The sequence below is a fragment of the Orcinus orca genome, chromosome 5, assembly GCF_937001465.1.
Source record: "Orcinus orca chromosome 5, mOrcOrc1.1, whole genome shotgun sequence".
Classification (NCBI taxonomy): Eukaryota; Metazoa; Chordata; class Mammalia; order Artiodactyla; family Delphinidae; genus Orcinus; species Orcinus orca.
Window position 1 is genome coordinate 133386141 of NC_064563.1, and position 16360 is coordinate 133402500.

The following is a 16360-nucleotide window of genomic DNA, read 5'->3' on the forward strand; positions in this document are numbered from 1 at the left end:
ATGTTAGTAGCTGCAGATTATATAACCGTCTAATTAGACATTCCAGGTGCATCTGTTGACAACCTGTAAGCGAGGTGACCCTCCGCCCCCCGCTGCCCCGCCCCCACTGCTGGGCCTGCGCCCTTGCACGTACGCATGCGCATTGCGCATAAGCGTGGGCCGGAGGAGCGAAAGATGGCGGCGCCTTGTTTTCCTACGCCATTGCACAGGCATGTGGGCCGTGGCTCCTTCAGCGACGTGTACGAGCCCGCGGAGGACACATTTCTGCTGCTGGACGCGCTCGAGGCGGCGGCAGCCGAACTCACGGGGTGCGAGGAGGGCGAGGGTCCCCGCGGGAGAGGGCTCGGGAGTCCTGGAGAGGCGGCCGCAGGCGATCAAGGCAAGGACTGTCGCCGCCGTCCCCGAGAGGAGGCGGTGTCGGTCCACTTGGCGACAGTTGACACCAGAACACCGTAACTGAGGATTTTTTCTGTGGATACACGTAGTCAGTTTAGCGGGGATCTGTCCGCAGTTGCCAAGGTGGTGTTTTGGTTTCAGGGGCTCCATGCTTCCTCACCACGCCGGGATGTAGCTTTTCCTATCAGCTGTTAACTGAGGACCCTAAGCCCCTGAGAGTAGCGATATTATAACACGTTCAAAAGCAAAACATTCTGAAAACTCTGCGTCTTAATATTACAACTTTTAGTAGATATCAGTGTCGCATGGCATTAATTTACTCAGTGCATAAAAGCATCCTCTAGCGATGGAAGGGCACAAAAAGGAAATGAAGTTGTAAAATATTGGAGTAGGGGAGTGTATTTAAACCCACTGAATAGCATACTCAGCTATCTAGCAACAGCCATTAGCCCCATGTGACTACTGAGCACTTGAGATGTGACTAGTACTGAATTTTTCGTTTAACTGTAAAAAATTTAAAGTTACATGCAGCTAGCTGCCTATAGAATATACCCTAGCTCCTAATAAGTATTAAAATTGGTGCTCATATAAGTTTTAAATTAATAATATAAAAAGAGTGAATACTTACATTGTCATTTTTTAAATGAAGGAAATTTGTATAATTAGATTTATGTAAAGATCAAGAGTTGAAATGGGTTTTCTCAGGATGAAACAAAGAGTTGTCAGGCTTCAAAGATCCATATTGTGTTTATTTATCCCTCTTGGTAGATTTTTCCACGTGTAAAATGCCCCAACTATTATTAAACTAGTTTTTCATTGTGAACGATGGAACTTTTGGATTTACTGGAATATAGAATGGAACAGTACTGTTTTATAACTTGTCTTTTACTATCAAGATATCACAGAAAGATTTACAAGCACAAAGTGCCTTGCAAAGTGTGCTGTAAAAGGAACTGATTTTGTTTTAAAGTCTTGGGTATTTCTGGTCTTGGAGTTTTAATTATTTATGAGGCCACAATAGTTATTTTCAAGTAGAAGCCGCCTGGTAAGATTCAACAGACCTTCCTACAGCACAATAAAGGCTTGTCAGATGTGTAGAAATGGTTCCAAAAGTGAGAAACCCCTGGAGTTTGTTGTTTTTGAATAGTTGTTTGGAAAGTTAGGTGCTAGAGAGGCCCCTATATCCCATCAAACCTATTTCTGTAATGGGGATAATTCGTGCCTTTGATGTATATATATGATTATAGGGAAGGACAAATACAGTAGAATCAAGAATTTATTATATTCAATAGCATTCTTAGGAGTATTATTAATATTCTAAGATCAGATACTCAGATATTTTCCCAATTCAGTGTAGAGCTGTACAAATATGGAATTTCTTTGCTGCTCCACATCTATTATCAGTAGAATGGGGGAACTTTTGTTTCCCTGGGATATGCTGATGGACTTATGAATTACTTCAAAGTGACAGAGAAAATGTTTTTCATAAATAAATATTGTAATAATGTCCTATCATTTTAGGAAATACCAAACTAGAAGCTCCTTGTGTGAAGGGCTGATGTCTTCCATATTAATATTTCCAACCCTAAATTAACATTCCATGGTTTATGTAATGTTTTATAGAAATTAATTGAAAGCTACCTGTTATATTACTATTTTACAGACTTAAATTACATACCCCCAAACAGTTTTGAACTATGCAGTATTAAGCACAAAGTGGTTGTCGGAAATCAACTTATTTATAAATTTCTTTTATATTTCCATATATTTGTAGGTGAGGGATGATGCTGGAGAAACAGACATAAAAGTAGCATGAGTTATTTTCCGAGATGTGTATTTTTTTTTTTTTTCCCAGTACACGGGCCTCTCACTGTTGTGGCCTCTCCCGTTGCACAGCACAGGCTCCGGATGCACAGGCTCAGCGGCTATGACTCATGGGCCCAGCCACTCCGCGGCATGTGGGATCTTCCCGGACTGGGGCACGAACCCGTGTCCCCTGCATCGGCAGGTGGACTCTCAACCACTGCACCACCAGGGAAGCCCCCCAAGATGTGTATTTTAATACCACTACTAATACTTGTTTTATTTTGTTTTTTTAGAGTGGAAATATGCCTTGAAGTAGGGTCAGGGTCTGGAGTGGTATCTGCATTCCTAGCCTCTATGATAGGTCCTCAAGCTTTGTACATGTAAGTATACAAATTCATCCACATCTTGGTCTAAGAGATTCACTATGGATATAACTGATTGAATTAAATCATTTTTGTAAGTAAATAATATGTATCTGATAGTGTCTATTTAAGCGTAGTAAGTATTCAGATGCAAGTTATGCTTCCCTAAAAGTTATAATTGCGTGTTCAAAACCATTCCATCATACTGCATAATTATATAAGAAGCATAATAATTTTAGGTCATCTCTAAATTTGAATCTTTTTTTAAAAATTTATTTATTTATTTTTGGCTGCATTGGGTCTTCGTTGCTGCACATGGGCTTTCTCTAGTTGCGTAGAGTGGGGGCTACTCTTCATTGCGGTGCGCGGGCTTCTCATTGCAGTGGCTTCTCTTGTTGCAGAGCACAGGCTGTAGGCGTGTGGGCTTCAGTAGTTGTGGCATGCAGGCTCAGTAGTTGTGGCTTGCAGGCTCTAGAGAGCAGGCTCAGTAGTTGCGGTGCATGGGCTTAGTTGCTACGCAGCATGTGGGATCTTCCTGGACCAGGGGTCGAACCCGTGTCCCCTGCATTGGCAGGTGGATTCTTAACCACTGCACCCAGGCTACTGGGACCCAGTCCCTCTCTCTCTTCCTCCCCTTCCCAGACCTTTGCCCCAGCTTTGCTGGCCAAGTCGTGGGTCTTTCTTCCATCCCTTCATTGCATGGTACAGTTCACTTTGGCCCTTTTCCATCCATTCCCACCTCATTGCTAACCACACAGTACATTCCAGCCCCTCCCCTCAGAGGCCTTCAGAAGGCCTACATTGGTTCCCTCATCCCCATCCTTGTCCTGCCCTGTTCCCTCACCAGCTGGTTTAGAAGGATTTGGAATTCCCTTTGTTTTTTTTTAGTACATTGTACGCACCAAAGTGTCAAGCCAGCCGTTGATAACACCCATCACATTCTGAGCTGCCTCTTCACCATTGTGCAGGGCAGTTTGCCTCCCTCCTGCTTCCCCACCTTCCTCTCTACCTCCTTAACTTTGTACTAGGCGGGCCTGGGCCTGCACTAGCTCAGCATCTTCTCAATTTTTTTCATATTATTTATTATTTTAATTTCCTATTAAATTATTGGAATAAAAAAATGAATCTTATTTCAGATAAATAAGTTGATTATCAGAAAAAATTGGAAGTTAATAAAATTTCTCTTTAGAAGATTTGAGAATATAGAAAATATAAAGAAGAAAATAAAAATCACCTTGGTGGTTCATTGTTTAAAACTTCACGCTCCCAATGCAGGGAGCCTGTGTTCGATCCCTGGTCAGGGAACTAGATCCCACCTGTATGCTGCAACTAAGAGTTTGCATGCCACACCTAAGGAACCCACCTGCCGCAACTAAGGAGCCCACATGCCACAACTAAGACCAGGCGCAACCAAATAAATAATTTTTTTTTAAATCACCTATAAATTTTACCACACATGGTCCAACTGTGTTTCCTTTATTTTTTTTTTCATTTCCTATGTTTTTCATTTAATATTTTATGATGAGCATTTTCCTTTTAAATTTCATTTTTGGTAGCTACATAGTATTCTCCTGCTGGATTCATAATTTAATAAATTCCTTCAGATACGTGTGCATGTAAGTGTATTCTTCTACTCTTGGACATTATATCAATATAACAATCTTTTTCTTCAATGTAACAAATCTGAGTTCTTTTTTTTATTCACCATTATTAAAGCATTCCAATTTTTTTATAGATCTACTTTATGTAAAAGGAGTAGAACATTCCTTGAATTTTTGTCCGTAGACACAGGATGTAGTTGGTTTCTTTTCTGTTTATAGGTGCACTGATGTCAACCCTGAGGCAGCAGCATGTACCCTGGAGACAGCACGCTGTAACAAAGTCCACATTCAACCAATAATTACAGATTTGGTAAGCTGTTAGTTCTTGTCCAGTACTGTAATAATTAATTTTCTTTTCAAGTAAGTTAAGGTCAAGGTGATTTAGGTCAAAGAAACTTGAGTCATTAATTAACTTTTAATCCACTGAACAAAGTAAATTCTTGACTGAGATAATCCATCTTTTCCACAATTCAAGGGAACTTTCTCTTGGCCTGTATAGATCAGGTATCTTTCAGTCAGAAGAATGCTCAAACTGGCTTTAATAAAAAGAGTGAACAGTTTCAGGAACTCAAATGATGTTACAGGCATCTTTTTCTTAATTGTAAACTTCTCTCTAGTGGCTGTATTCCTCAGCAGTCATTCCCTTCATGGTAACAAGATGCTTGCATGTATGTATCTTGTTTCTCAGCAACTTCACAGGGAAAGAAACACTTTCTATTCAGTTACTCTAGCAGAAGCCCCAGAATGAGTGCCATTTATATCAGCTTTAGTCATACGCCTGTCTCTCAAGGGGGATTGGAATATGCACATGATTGGCTTGAGCCTGAGTCATAGTCCCACTCTGGCAGCTCGGTTGGGATAATCCAAGCCACTTGGATTGAGAATGAGAGGAGGTAGAGTTTCCCCAATGAAAGTCAAGGACATGTAATCAGATGAAAGGCAGAATGGGTCCTGGGCAGGTAAAAACAACAAATGACGACTACGGAACCATCATTTTAAGTTACACATCGTATGTTTTTCAGTTCCAGTTTTTAAAACATTTTACATTATATTAGTAAGATTTGGATGATTCTGAACTTCTTTTCAGTTATAAATGTGAATGCCTTTTTATAAGCAAAAATCATAATAGTATGTACCAGGTGGGCATAAGAAATATAAAATGCTTTCCATGCTTCTTGACCTGTATTATTCTTGTACTGGTAAGGGTATTGAGCTTTTCTCTTTTTTAAACTCACAAATGATTTTGCAGTTTAGAAGGAATTAAGCCAAAGATCTAAGAAATTCTATACATATCACTAGAAGTTTTTACTGCCATTAAAAATTAGACTATCAATAAAGATAATCAGTTTGGTGATTTTACTCTTTAAATTTTTATTTTATTTATTTTTTAATTAATTTATTAATTTTTGGCTGCATTGGGTCTTTGTTGCTGCGCGCGGGCTTTCTCTAGTTGCGGCAAGTGGGGGCTACTCTTCGTTGCAGTACACAGGCTTCTTATTGCAGTGGCTTCCCTTGTTGCAGTGCATGGGCTCTAGGTATGCGAGCTTCAGTAGTTGCAGCACATGGACCCTAGAGCACGCAGGTTTCAGTAGTTGTGGCTTGCGGGCTTAGTTGCTCCGCGGCATGTGGGATCCTCCTGGACCCAGGGATCAAACCCATTTCCCCTGCATTGGCAGGCGGATTCTTAACCACTGTGCCACCAGGGAAGTCCCTAAATTTTTAAAGTTGTTTCTTTAATGTGTCCATAATTAGTATTATTTTTTTTTGATAGAACAATAAAACTTTAGAGATACAAGAAATTCAGAATATCTATTTTTGTTAACAGAGGTAAGGGACACTTTTGAAAGTCACATAACTAATAAAGTGATAAATCCAGAATTTAAGCCCACATCTTCTGGATCAAAGTCGAGAGGTCTCACAGCTGTTTTATATCATGACTGGTGGTAGTCAGTTCTAAAGCTGTCAGAATCCATTCTTTCAGTAACGAAAGCTGACCATGATGCGGAGTGTTGACTTGTGGCAAAGAAGGTAGGAAGAGATAGGTATGAGCATAGGTATTGTGATCAGATTACAAAACTCTTTACATTTGCTTATTCAGAACACTGGACATAGGGTGTCACAGCTATCATATAAAAGAAAATCATTGTTAAGGTTAACTGAGTTTGTTCACAAAGTAGTACTTTCATTGTATTTCTTTTTTAGTTTTAGAAAAAACCTTTTTCAAATATGTCTTATGCATTTCCTTACATTCTTAAAACAAAATGAACATAATTCTACCTTTTAGTGATTCAGGGTCATTAATATGAATATCAGTTATTATTCTGTACTATATGTGATAATGACTAAGGTTTATTCAGGTGTTTCTGCCTTTACATTAAGTAGCTATAGCCTGCAGTGATTTTGAGTTTTTATTTTCTCTCCTCTTTATCTGTCTTTTCACTTGCTTTATGTTGTCAATGTTTCACTGCTACCCATTGATAGCACTTTCCTGTCTCTTTTCATGTGCTTTGTGCTAGAATACCAAACAATTAATTTAGTTAGACTTGTATTTAAACTAAGAGTTAAGGGATTCTGAATAAGTGCTTCTCACACAGAGTACCTTTTGCTGTACGGATTTAAAACTTGCTGTCAGAGGCCTTTTTTGCTTACTTCTTAATTCTTGGGTTTATTCTAGTGCTGTGAGACTATTCAAAAGGTAGATATGGATGAGTGAGGGTTGCCTGTAATTAGATTTTATATCCAGTCCACAGTGACTTCTCATTTAAATCCATTTTCTTTTTAACTCCGTAATTTTCTATTTTTTTAGTATCAATTTGTTCCTTTATTTGAAGTCCAGTACTGAAATGATTATTAGTATATAGTACCTCAGGGCCATCATAAGTAATTACACAGCAAATTCTTTTCTAATTTCCTTACTCAGCATTTCCTGAAAATTACATTTTTGAATTCTTTTTACAATTGGGAAACTTAATTTCTTTATGGAATTGAAAATAAAGCTTTTGGTTATTTCAAATGTACTTCCTCACCAATGTTATTACTAGAAAGAACAGCAGATTAACTAGTTGCCTTTCTACTTGCAGAAGATACACCTGAATTATGTTCCACAAAATAGTTATCTGTTCTCTTTTTAAATGAGTAGAGAAAGAAATTACCTTTGAAGAATAACAGGGTTGGAATTCGTGAGTGAGAGTCAGTGTGAAGTAATATTTGAAGGAAATGGCTTTAGGGGTGAGAACTCATCCGGATACAGCATTTTTACTTTACTGTGCCTGTGAAGGTATAGGATGACATCATCAGACATAATTTTTTAAATACTTAGTTATTTAATTCAATCAGAGGGATGCTTTAAATGACATTTTGCCCTAAATATACTTTCTTTAAAAAGACATTTTTCTTATTCTATAGAAAGTTGTATCAGTTCAAATATTTATAAAATGCCAAACAACTGATGTTTTCAGGTCTCTTCCCACTATTTTTAGTCCTTTGTTTCTTTGATATCTAATTGTTTTAGCCAATACATATACAAGTAATTAAAAACGTAGAAAGAAAAATAAAATTCTGTCTTCTGATATTTTTGTCATTCATGTATGTTTTCTGTCATCTTGTAAAATATTTCCCTTGGTTATAGAAAATAAATGTTTAAGTTAGCAGCTATAACTTTAAAGTTGTGCACAAATCTATGCAGAATATGTGAGAGCTTGCCTCCGTCTTCTAAAAGTGAGCCCAGAATGTAAACATGTGAGCTGTTGAAGAGCAGAGTGTTCATTCTGATAAATAGTTTATTTTCCCTATTTTTAGGTAAATGCATATAATCTTTATCTGAATGAAAGTGTGAAGATATTTATCTCCATTTCTGTCTTAAATTTGGCTCTCTAACACATTTTTTCTAAAAACATGAGGGAGTATATTTAAAGATTGATTAGATGGATATCTATCTATCCATCTACTTATTTATTATTTCTGGGTCCAGCTTAAAATTCTGACTATTTTGAACATTTTTTAGGTCAAAGGCTTGCTACCAAGATTGAAGGAAAAAGTTGATCTTCTGGTGTTTAATCCTCCCTATGTAGTGACTCCACCTGAAGAGGTAAGACATACAACAAAATTTAATTACTAATATTTTCAGCTTTTTTCTATCTAAAAGTCAAACATACTTCATCATATGACATCAGTCAGCCGCTAATAACACAGACTGCTCTCATTTTACTTGTAATTGTCAATTATTGGATACTATTGGTAGACATAGGAAAGGAACCTGAAACTAATGGAAATACAAACTGTGGTCCATATCTATTCTTTAAAATCCCATCCAAATCAAGCCATGGTGTTTAAATTCATGTATCTGTGTGTACCTTTATCATGAATAACAAATTTGCAAAAAAAATATTTTTAATCACCTTAAATTCACATAGGAATTATTTCTGAAAGCCTTAGCTTTCCTCCTTTCACAGGTGTCAGGAAGTGGGGGTGGGGGAAAGCAGTCCTCATCTCAGGTAGGAAAAAGCTATAACCCTGACATGCATTGCTGTAGCATTTCCAGTGATGAAGAGGAAAACTGCAGTAACCATTTCCCAGTTTAAAGAAAGAATGGTCAAAGTAGACAAAAGTTTAGTGACGGACTAGCTAGCTTTCCTCTGAATTATTGTACCCATTTTATTCTTTGATGATCACTCTCTGGCAAGGCTGATAAATATTACATTCACCTTTACCAAGATGGGAAGGGTCTATATTGCTGCTGTTACTACTGAGAAGTTTTTGCTCCCCTGACATATGAACTCATGTGAGAAGGAAAGTCATTGTCATAAGGTGAACAGCAGTTGAGGGAAATGCAGCTTAATAAAACTTTTTTTAATATATAAATTTATTTATTTTTGGCTGCGTTGGGTCTTCGTTGCTGCGCGCAGGCTTTCTCTAGTTGCGGCGAGTGGGGGCTACTCTTTGTTGTGGTACATGGGCTTCTCATTGTGGTGGCTTCTCGTTGCAGAGCAAGGGCTCAAGGCACATGGGCTTCGGTAGTTGTGGCATGTGGTCTCAGTAGTTGTGGCTTGCAGGCTCTAGAGCGCAGACTCAGTAGTTGAGGCGCACGGGCTTAGTTGCTCCTCTGCATGTGGGAACTTCCCGGACCAGGGATTGAACCCGTCTCCCCTGCACTGGCAGGAGGATTCTTAATCACTGCACCACCAGGGAAGTCCCTGCAGCTTAATAAAACTCTTTAGAAAAGCACTATGGAAATAAATATCAAGCGTGACCAATAATCTCAGTCTTTGAGATCTAATTTAGGAAAATGATTAACAATAGAATATAAATTGTAATTTACAAAAATATGTTTAGTGCACCTTTATTTATGATAACAAGTAATATGAACCTATATATGTAACAGAAGAGAGACAGTTAATAAATCATGGTTTATCAGGTCTACAGACTACTAGGAAGACTAGTGAATGAGGAGGAGATTCTGGGAACATGGTGAGATGAATGGGCTTCCTTTCTCCCACATTCCTACTCCTAAGCTATGTGTGTAATTATGTTCGTAATTGAGTGTGGGCAATGACTTGGGCTTTGTCACAGTTGCAACAGAGAGAGCTAGTGTCATAATTTCCATTAGCTGAGCAATTAGCTGGAGAGCAGGGTTAAATACAGCACAACAAAGATTTCCTGGAGCCTGAAAATATGTTTTGCTATGTAAAACATTAGGAAATGAATTTAAAGATAATGTAGTCTCTGCCAAGACCTGAATCAGTGGTATGGAAACCAAATGAAAATATTTCAGTGCATTGAGCATGAAGATAAAAAAAAGGAAACAGTGAAGGTAAAAGTTAAGAGACTTAGAGGTTAGATCCAGGAGACATACAAATAATAGGAGTTTGTACATATAAAAAGTTGTGGCTATACTTACTATTACATCCCTCAACATGAGGTTAGGTACTGTTGGTTTGTACCTGTGACTTATAAAGGATCAGGGGAAGGCACAGCAAAGCCCAGGTAGTAGGCAGTCAGCAGACCACCGAACGTGACTCCTTCCAGAGATGAAAACTTCCCCTCCGTGGCCTGTGAGAATGTGCTTGTCACCAGGAGATCCTCCTGGAGGGTGGTCTCTAGTGCAAGCAGACAAACCTGGCTGAGCATCCCTGGGGGGCGTGTAAACAGGGTCCAGCACAGAGGGCTCCTAGTCCACACTGAAACAGAAGTGACAAGGGACAGGCTTGGCAAAAGCTGTCATCACCATGCACTCTTTCCATGGGTAACTTTACCCTGTGAAACATCCAGAGAATGGGCTCCACCAAAATAAGGGAGTAAGCCAAGAAACGGGAAGATATGGGCCCCAGAAAAAGGGAATTCTTGGAATGTTAGAAAAGGGAAGTCTCCAGGATGAAAGGCATGACAAAAAAAGCAGAGGAACTGATAAATTCCCTAGTATGATTAACTATGTGGGAAATTATATTGAGGAGCTTATGATAAATATGAGAATAATATAAATTAGATACAAAAAAATTAAGCAAATGGACATGCTGAATGCCCATCAATAGCTAAATAAGAAATGATACTCTAACACAATAAAATATTATGCAGCCATTAAAAAGGAAATTGAACTATACCTGATCACATGAAGAGATTTCCATATGGTACTGTTGAGAAAAGCAAGATACCGGCAAGAATGTAGATATAATCCTTTTTTTGTAAAACACGGACAAAAAAGAAAAACGTGTGTGTGTATGTAAGATGGGAGGGTAGCAGACAAGCAAAACAGGAAAAGGGAAAAGTACAGTTTTTTTTTTTAAAGGAGGTATACGAACATATTTCTCTTAATTGTACATGTATATGGTTATAGGTATAAAGAAATTCATTTTTACGGGCTTGCGGGATCTTAGTTCCCCAACCAGGGATCAAACCTATGCCCCCTGCAGCAGAAGTGTGGAGCCCTAACCACTGGACCGCCAGGCAATTCCCAAGAAATTATTTTTAATGGGGAAATATATGCCATGATAAATGAATAAAAGCAGAATGTATAATTGTATGTAAATAATTTAAACTAAAATGTGGACAAAAACCATTAAAGGGATTAGGAAGAAAATAATTGTATTAGGGTTTAAGTAGTTTTTGAGTGATTTCATCAAGATATTCTTTTTTTTAACATTTTTATTGGAGTATAATTGCTTTACAATGGTGTGTTGGTTTCTGCTTTATAACAAAGTGAATCAGTTATACATATACATATATCCCCATATCTCTTCCCTCTTGCGTCTCCCTCCCTCCCACCCTCCCTATCCCACCCCTCTAGGTGGTCACAAACCACCTAGCTGATCTCCCTGTGCTGTGTGACTGCTTCCCACTAGCTAGCTATTTTACATTTGGTAGTGTATATATGTCCATATATACACTACCACTCTCTCACTTTGTCCCCTTCCCCGTGTCCTCAAGTCCATTCTCGAGTAGGTCTGCATCTTTATTCCTGTCCTGACCCTAGTTTCTTCATGACCACTTTTTTTTTTCCCTTAGATTCCATATATATGTGTTAGCATACGGTATTTATTTTTCTCTTTCTGACTTACTTCACTCTGTATGACAGACTCTAGGTCCATCCACCTCACTACAAATAACTCAATTTCATTTCTTTTTATGGCTGAGTAATATTCCATTGTATATATGTGCCACATCTTCTTTATCCATTCATCTCTTGATGTATTCTTAAGTTTTAGAAACAATATACAGTGTTAAGCATCTAAAGATTTTTAATACTATATAAACTCATGGGTTTTGTTTCTATACTATAATTAGATCATTGTAGGAAAAAAATGCTTCAATGTACTTTTATGTAATAAATGGGTTCCTGAAAAAGGGCTGTAGTACTCTCAGTAATCTAGAAGACAGCCAGATACAGTGGGACATTTTGAAACTTTGTTTCTGCAGAGTAGATCTCTTATAATACAAGTTCTCCCTTTTAGTTTCTTCCTAATTGTTCCTAATTGTTCCTAATTGTTCTTCCTAATTGTTCTATATTAAGAATTTAAACATTGTATTAATAGTATCAACTATTATTAAACCACATTATTATGCACAGAGCACTGTTCTCAAACTTTAAATATACTTCCTCATTTATTCCTAAAGGACAAAAATAATTTTTTACCATTTTCCTAATTTTACAGATAAAACTGTTGTTTTTCTAATTTTACAGGTAAGAGAGGAAACTAATTCATCAAGATTACAGACTTATCTATATAAGATTTGGAGACATGAAGGGTTCTGTAAGGGCGTTTTCTCCTGTAGTGCCAGCTGCCATAATTAAACGTGAAATGGTGACAGATATTTAGGACCTTTAGCTTTATGTTGCTAATCACACAAAGATTTATCCCAAGGGCAAAAGAAAAAAAAGATTACAGGCTTATGCAAGGTCACACATGCTAGGAGATGATGGGGCTCAGATTCAGCTTTACTGCTGCCTCCTCATCAGCAGTAAAATAAAAGGTACATTACTGTTTGGTGAACGTTACTTGTCAAAAAGATTCAGTTTTTTTTAATGTAACTTAAGTCAAAACAGAACAATCTTTCTAATTGGTCACAGGTAAGGAGTCACGGGATAGAGGCAGCTTGGGCTGGTGGCAGAAATGGTCGTGAAGTCATGGACAGATTGTTTCCACTGGCTCCAGAGCTCCTTTCACCAAGAGGATTGTTCTATTTAGTCACCATTAAAGAAAACAATCCAGGTAATACAGACCAGTTTATCTTTTAACCATTTACTTTGCTGAAATCAAGGCTAATTATGTCAAAGATGGTAGTAACCCAGAATGTTAATGAATGTAATCACTGGTAACAGATAATACAGACATAACATTCATGTTGAAAGAGGAGAGAGATTTTTTAGAGGTAGATTTTTCTGATTTTAAAAAGTATTGTCTTTTTTGGAGTGAGGGAGATTTTTTTCCCCTAATTTATCAACTAATATTCAAATACAGAATCTATAATCTTCTTAAAACACCTCACCCTCAGTTCACCCTGTGAATTTTCTCTCTATATTCTAGTCTTCATGTCTTAGCAGTTCTGCTGCATACTCTTTAGTTCATCTGAAGTTTTATCATGAAAGGTATCTCCTGATAGGATTTTGATATCTTGGTTTTCAGATTACTTGGTTAACTAAATGGACCATAATCTCTCTTCTCTTTTCTGTACATCTCAGGTTTGATTATTATCTTATATGTTACATTCTCAGCCCCTCAAATCACATCATAATTAACTAGGGTTTTCGGATTGTTTGGTTTTGAGGGTTTGTTTTTTGTGACCCCAGTTTCTTGGTTTCATCTTTTTAGTGTTAGTTATTTAGAAAGAGAAGGTCTTGCTTTTTTCAGTACTCTTTAAAGAAATAAGCTACTTCATTTACTAGCACTTTTCAATGTCAGTACATGATTTGCACACACCCTCGTTGGCATTTTTCATCCAAAAGGGAGGATATAGGGCAGAGATTAGAGCCAAGCAACTAAAAAATGAATCATTTACTGTAATAGTAAGTATAACTAACGTTTCTGTTGAGTCCAGAGTAGGCTACCACTGCAAAGCAGTTATTCAGTCTGATTAGAATTCTCAGCAACACCCTGAAAATCCAAGGTGCTCTCATCTGTCTGAAGTCCAAGTTCACTTCAATAGAAATTACATGGTATACGCTATTTTCTTAGATAAATAGAATTTGTAAATAGTCTGTGTTTATCATCTCATTAAACTGTTTAGTGATAATATGTACTTCACCATATGATTTAATTGGATTTTACCTTTTGTTTTAATTTTCGTTTTAGAAGAAATTTTGAAAATAATGAAGACAAAAGGTCTACAAGGGACCACTGCACTTTCCAGGCAAGCAGGCCAAGAAATCCTTTCAGTCCTCAAGTTCACCAAGTCCTAATCTACAGTGTGTGCTACTGAAAGCTGCATGCATTTGGCATATTTTGAAACAGAAGTCATTTCTTAGTTAACAAATAAAGTCAGAAATTTGTCATATAGAAAAAGGCAGAAGAGTAAGGCATTTCCTTTTGCCCAGGAATCAGGCCTACAGAAATATTTGCACAAATGCAAGTAAATATATATATAATTTGAATTTTATATATTACATATATGTGGAGAATATATAATAAATTATATTTGTAGGGCTTCCCTGGTGGCGCAGTGGTTGAGAGTCCGCCTGCCGATGCAGGGGACACGGGTTCGTGCCCCGGTCTGGGAAGATCCCACATGCCGGTGGAGCGGCTAGGCCCATGAGCCATGGCCTCTGAGCCTGTACGTCCGGAGCCTGTGCTCTGCAATGGACGAGGCTACAACAGTGAGAGGCCCACGTATCGCAAAAAATATATATATATATATGTATATTTGTATATGAAGAGGATGTTCATTTCAGCATTACTTGTAATGGCAAAGCAATGAAGTTAACCTAAATGTCCATCAGCAAAGGGATTGGTAAAATAAATTACAGTATGTTCATGTTACTGAATATGAGTGACATATCCAGCCATTAAACACAAGTAAGTTCTGTATATACTGAACCAGAAGAGGTTCATGATGTACTACTGAGTAGTGAAAAAAATCAAGTTGCAAAATAGTACTAACCTATATGTATATTTTTGAAAAACTAACAAAGAAAGTTTGTGTGTATGTGTGTATAAGAAATTCTCAAAAGGTAAATAACAGGTGGGAATAGAGGAACTTTCATTCTTTTGTGTTGGCATTTGTACAATCATAGTGTATTCTGTAATTAAACACAATTGTTTAAAATGTTTAATATTTAAAATGTTTTAAGTTTACCTTTACTTATTGTCTCCATTCTCTTTCTATTATTTAGAATGGCTTCTTCCTCCATTCTTCTCCTTGGTCACGTTTTTCCTACTTTTTATCCTCTATCATATATTTCTGTTTTCTTCTTGCATATATATTGCAGACTGCTTTCATTTTTTTCTTAGGTCTGGGAGAGTTGTATGTAAATAAACCCAGCACTCAAATTAATCACATTTTTAAGAGCCCACGTGTGTATCTTTCAAGAAATGTCAAATTACCTTTACTAAATTTAGGAACCTCTTCTGTAACTTCCCCACCATTTAAAATATACAGTTGACCCTTGAACAACATGGGTTTGAACTGTACGGGTCCACTTATACACAGATCTTTTTCAATAAAGACACACTACAGTATTTCACAATCAGTGGTTGGTTGAAGCCGTGGATGCCATGGAGGGCTGACTGTAGAGTTATATGTGGATTTTTGACTGTGAGGGGGGTCAGTGCCCTAACCCCGGTGTTGTTCAAGGGTCAGCTGTATTTATCAAAATCAATTAGCAGGACTGTGTAGGACCAGAGTGAGAGCAATCTATAATTTTTTAATTTGGCTACATTCAGAATCACCTGAGGAAGTTGAAGATTATGCATTCCTAAGCCCCACCATAAACCCATGGAATATTCTGCTGACCAGACCTAAAAACTGTATTTTTTAAAATGTACTTCTCAACATTCTTTAGTCACCCTGTCAAATTTTAGAACTATTGCTTTACATGGCATGCTCATTTAATCCTTTGGACAATCCACAGAAAGAATAGAATTATCCACCTTTGATGTTCAGAAAGGTTAAATAATTTGTTCAAAGAAGCACAGTAGTAAAGAGTGAAAACAGTATGGCAACATTTCAAACACAGATCTGACTCCAAAAGCTGTCTTTTTCTTTGCTCATGCTGCTTTCAGCAGCAAAAATGTCAAAATTAGTATTATCTTAAATCTGATATCTGTAAATAAATTTCCATTCCCAGAAACAGTGCCATCTGAATGAAGTCTTATAGTAAATAACCTCTTGTATCCCAGGAGAAAAAAAAATTAACCTTAGAATTTTATTGTGGGCTCTTAGTCATAGTTTTGGGGAATGAGGTCCTGAATACTTTTTCAAATAATGTTTGAAATACTTTTAAATGAGTATAGAGGACTTCTATCAACATAGGAAACTAAACATAGAAATGCTATATAAAACACCAAGGACTTCACATACATAGCTGTTGCAGACTGAATTGTGTCTCCCCTGCTACCCCACCCCTGTCACCACCACCAAATGCATGTGTTGAAGCCTTAATCCCCTCTTACCTCAGAATATGACTGTATTTAGAGATAGGGCCTTAAGAGAGGTAGTTAAATAAAAAGGCCATTAGGGTGGGCCCTAATCCAATCTGGTGTTCTTTTT

General features: G+C 37.5%; 1 protein-coding gene across 1 annotated transcript; it reads left to right on the forward strand.

Moving 5' to 3' along the window:
* The first annotated feature begins 149 nt into the window (after positions 1–149).
* Positions 150–14914, forward strand: N6AMT1 (N-6 adenine-specific DNA methyltransferase 1). Its single transcript, XM_004264488.3, has 6 exons — positions 150–308; positions 2496–2582; positions 4385–4475; positions 8169–8252; positions 12726–12867; positions 13948–14914. The coding sequence occupies exons 1-6, from the start codon at positions 175–177 to the stop codon at positions 14052–14054; spliced, it is 645 nt and encodes a 214-aa protein (XP_004264536.1). The 5' UTR covers positions 150–174; the 3' UTR covers positions 14055–14914.
* Positions 14915–16360: the final 1446 nt, after the last annotated feature.

What these genes read in the sequence shown, in the direction of transcription:
- N6AMT1 (XM_004264488.3), top strand. Translation starts at nt 175, where the DNA reads ATGGCGGCGCCTTGTTTTCCTACGCCATTGCACAGGCATGTGGGCCGT. An exon ending in TAGTGACTCCACCTGAAGAG is followed by an intron (nt 8,253 to 12,725) that starts GTAAGACATACA and finishes AATTGGTCACAG; the next exon opens with GTAAGGAGTCACGGGATAGA. An exon ending in CATTAAAGAAAACAATCCAG is followed by an intron (nt 12,868 to 13,947) that starts GTAATACAGACC and finishes TTTTCGTTTTAG; the next exon opens with AAGAAATTTTGAAAATAATG.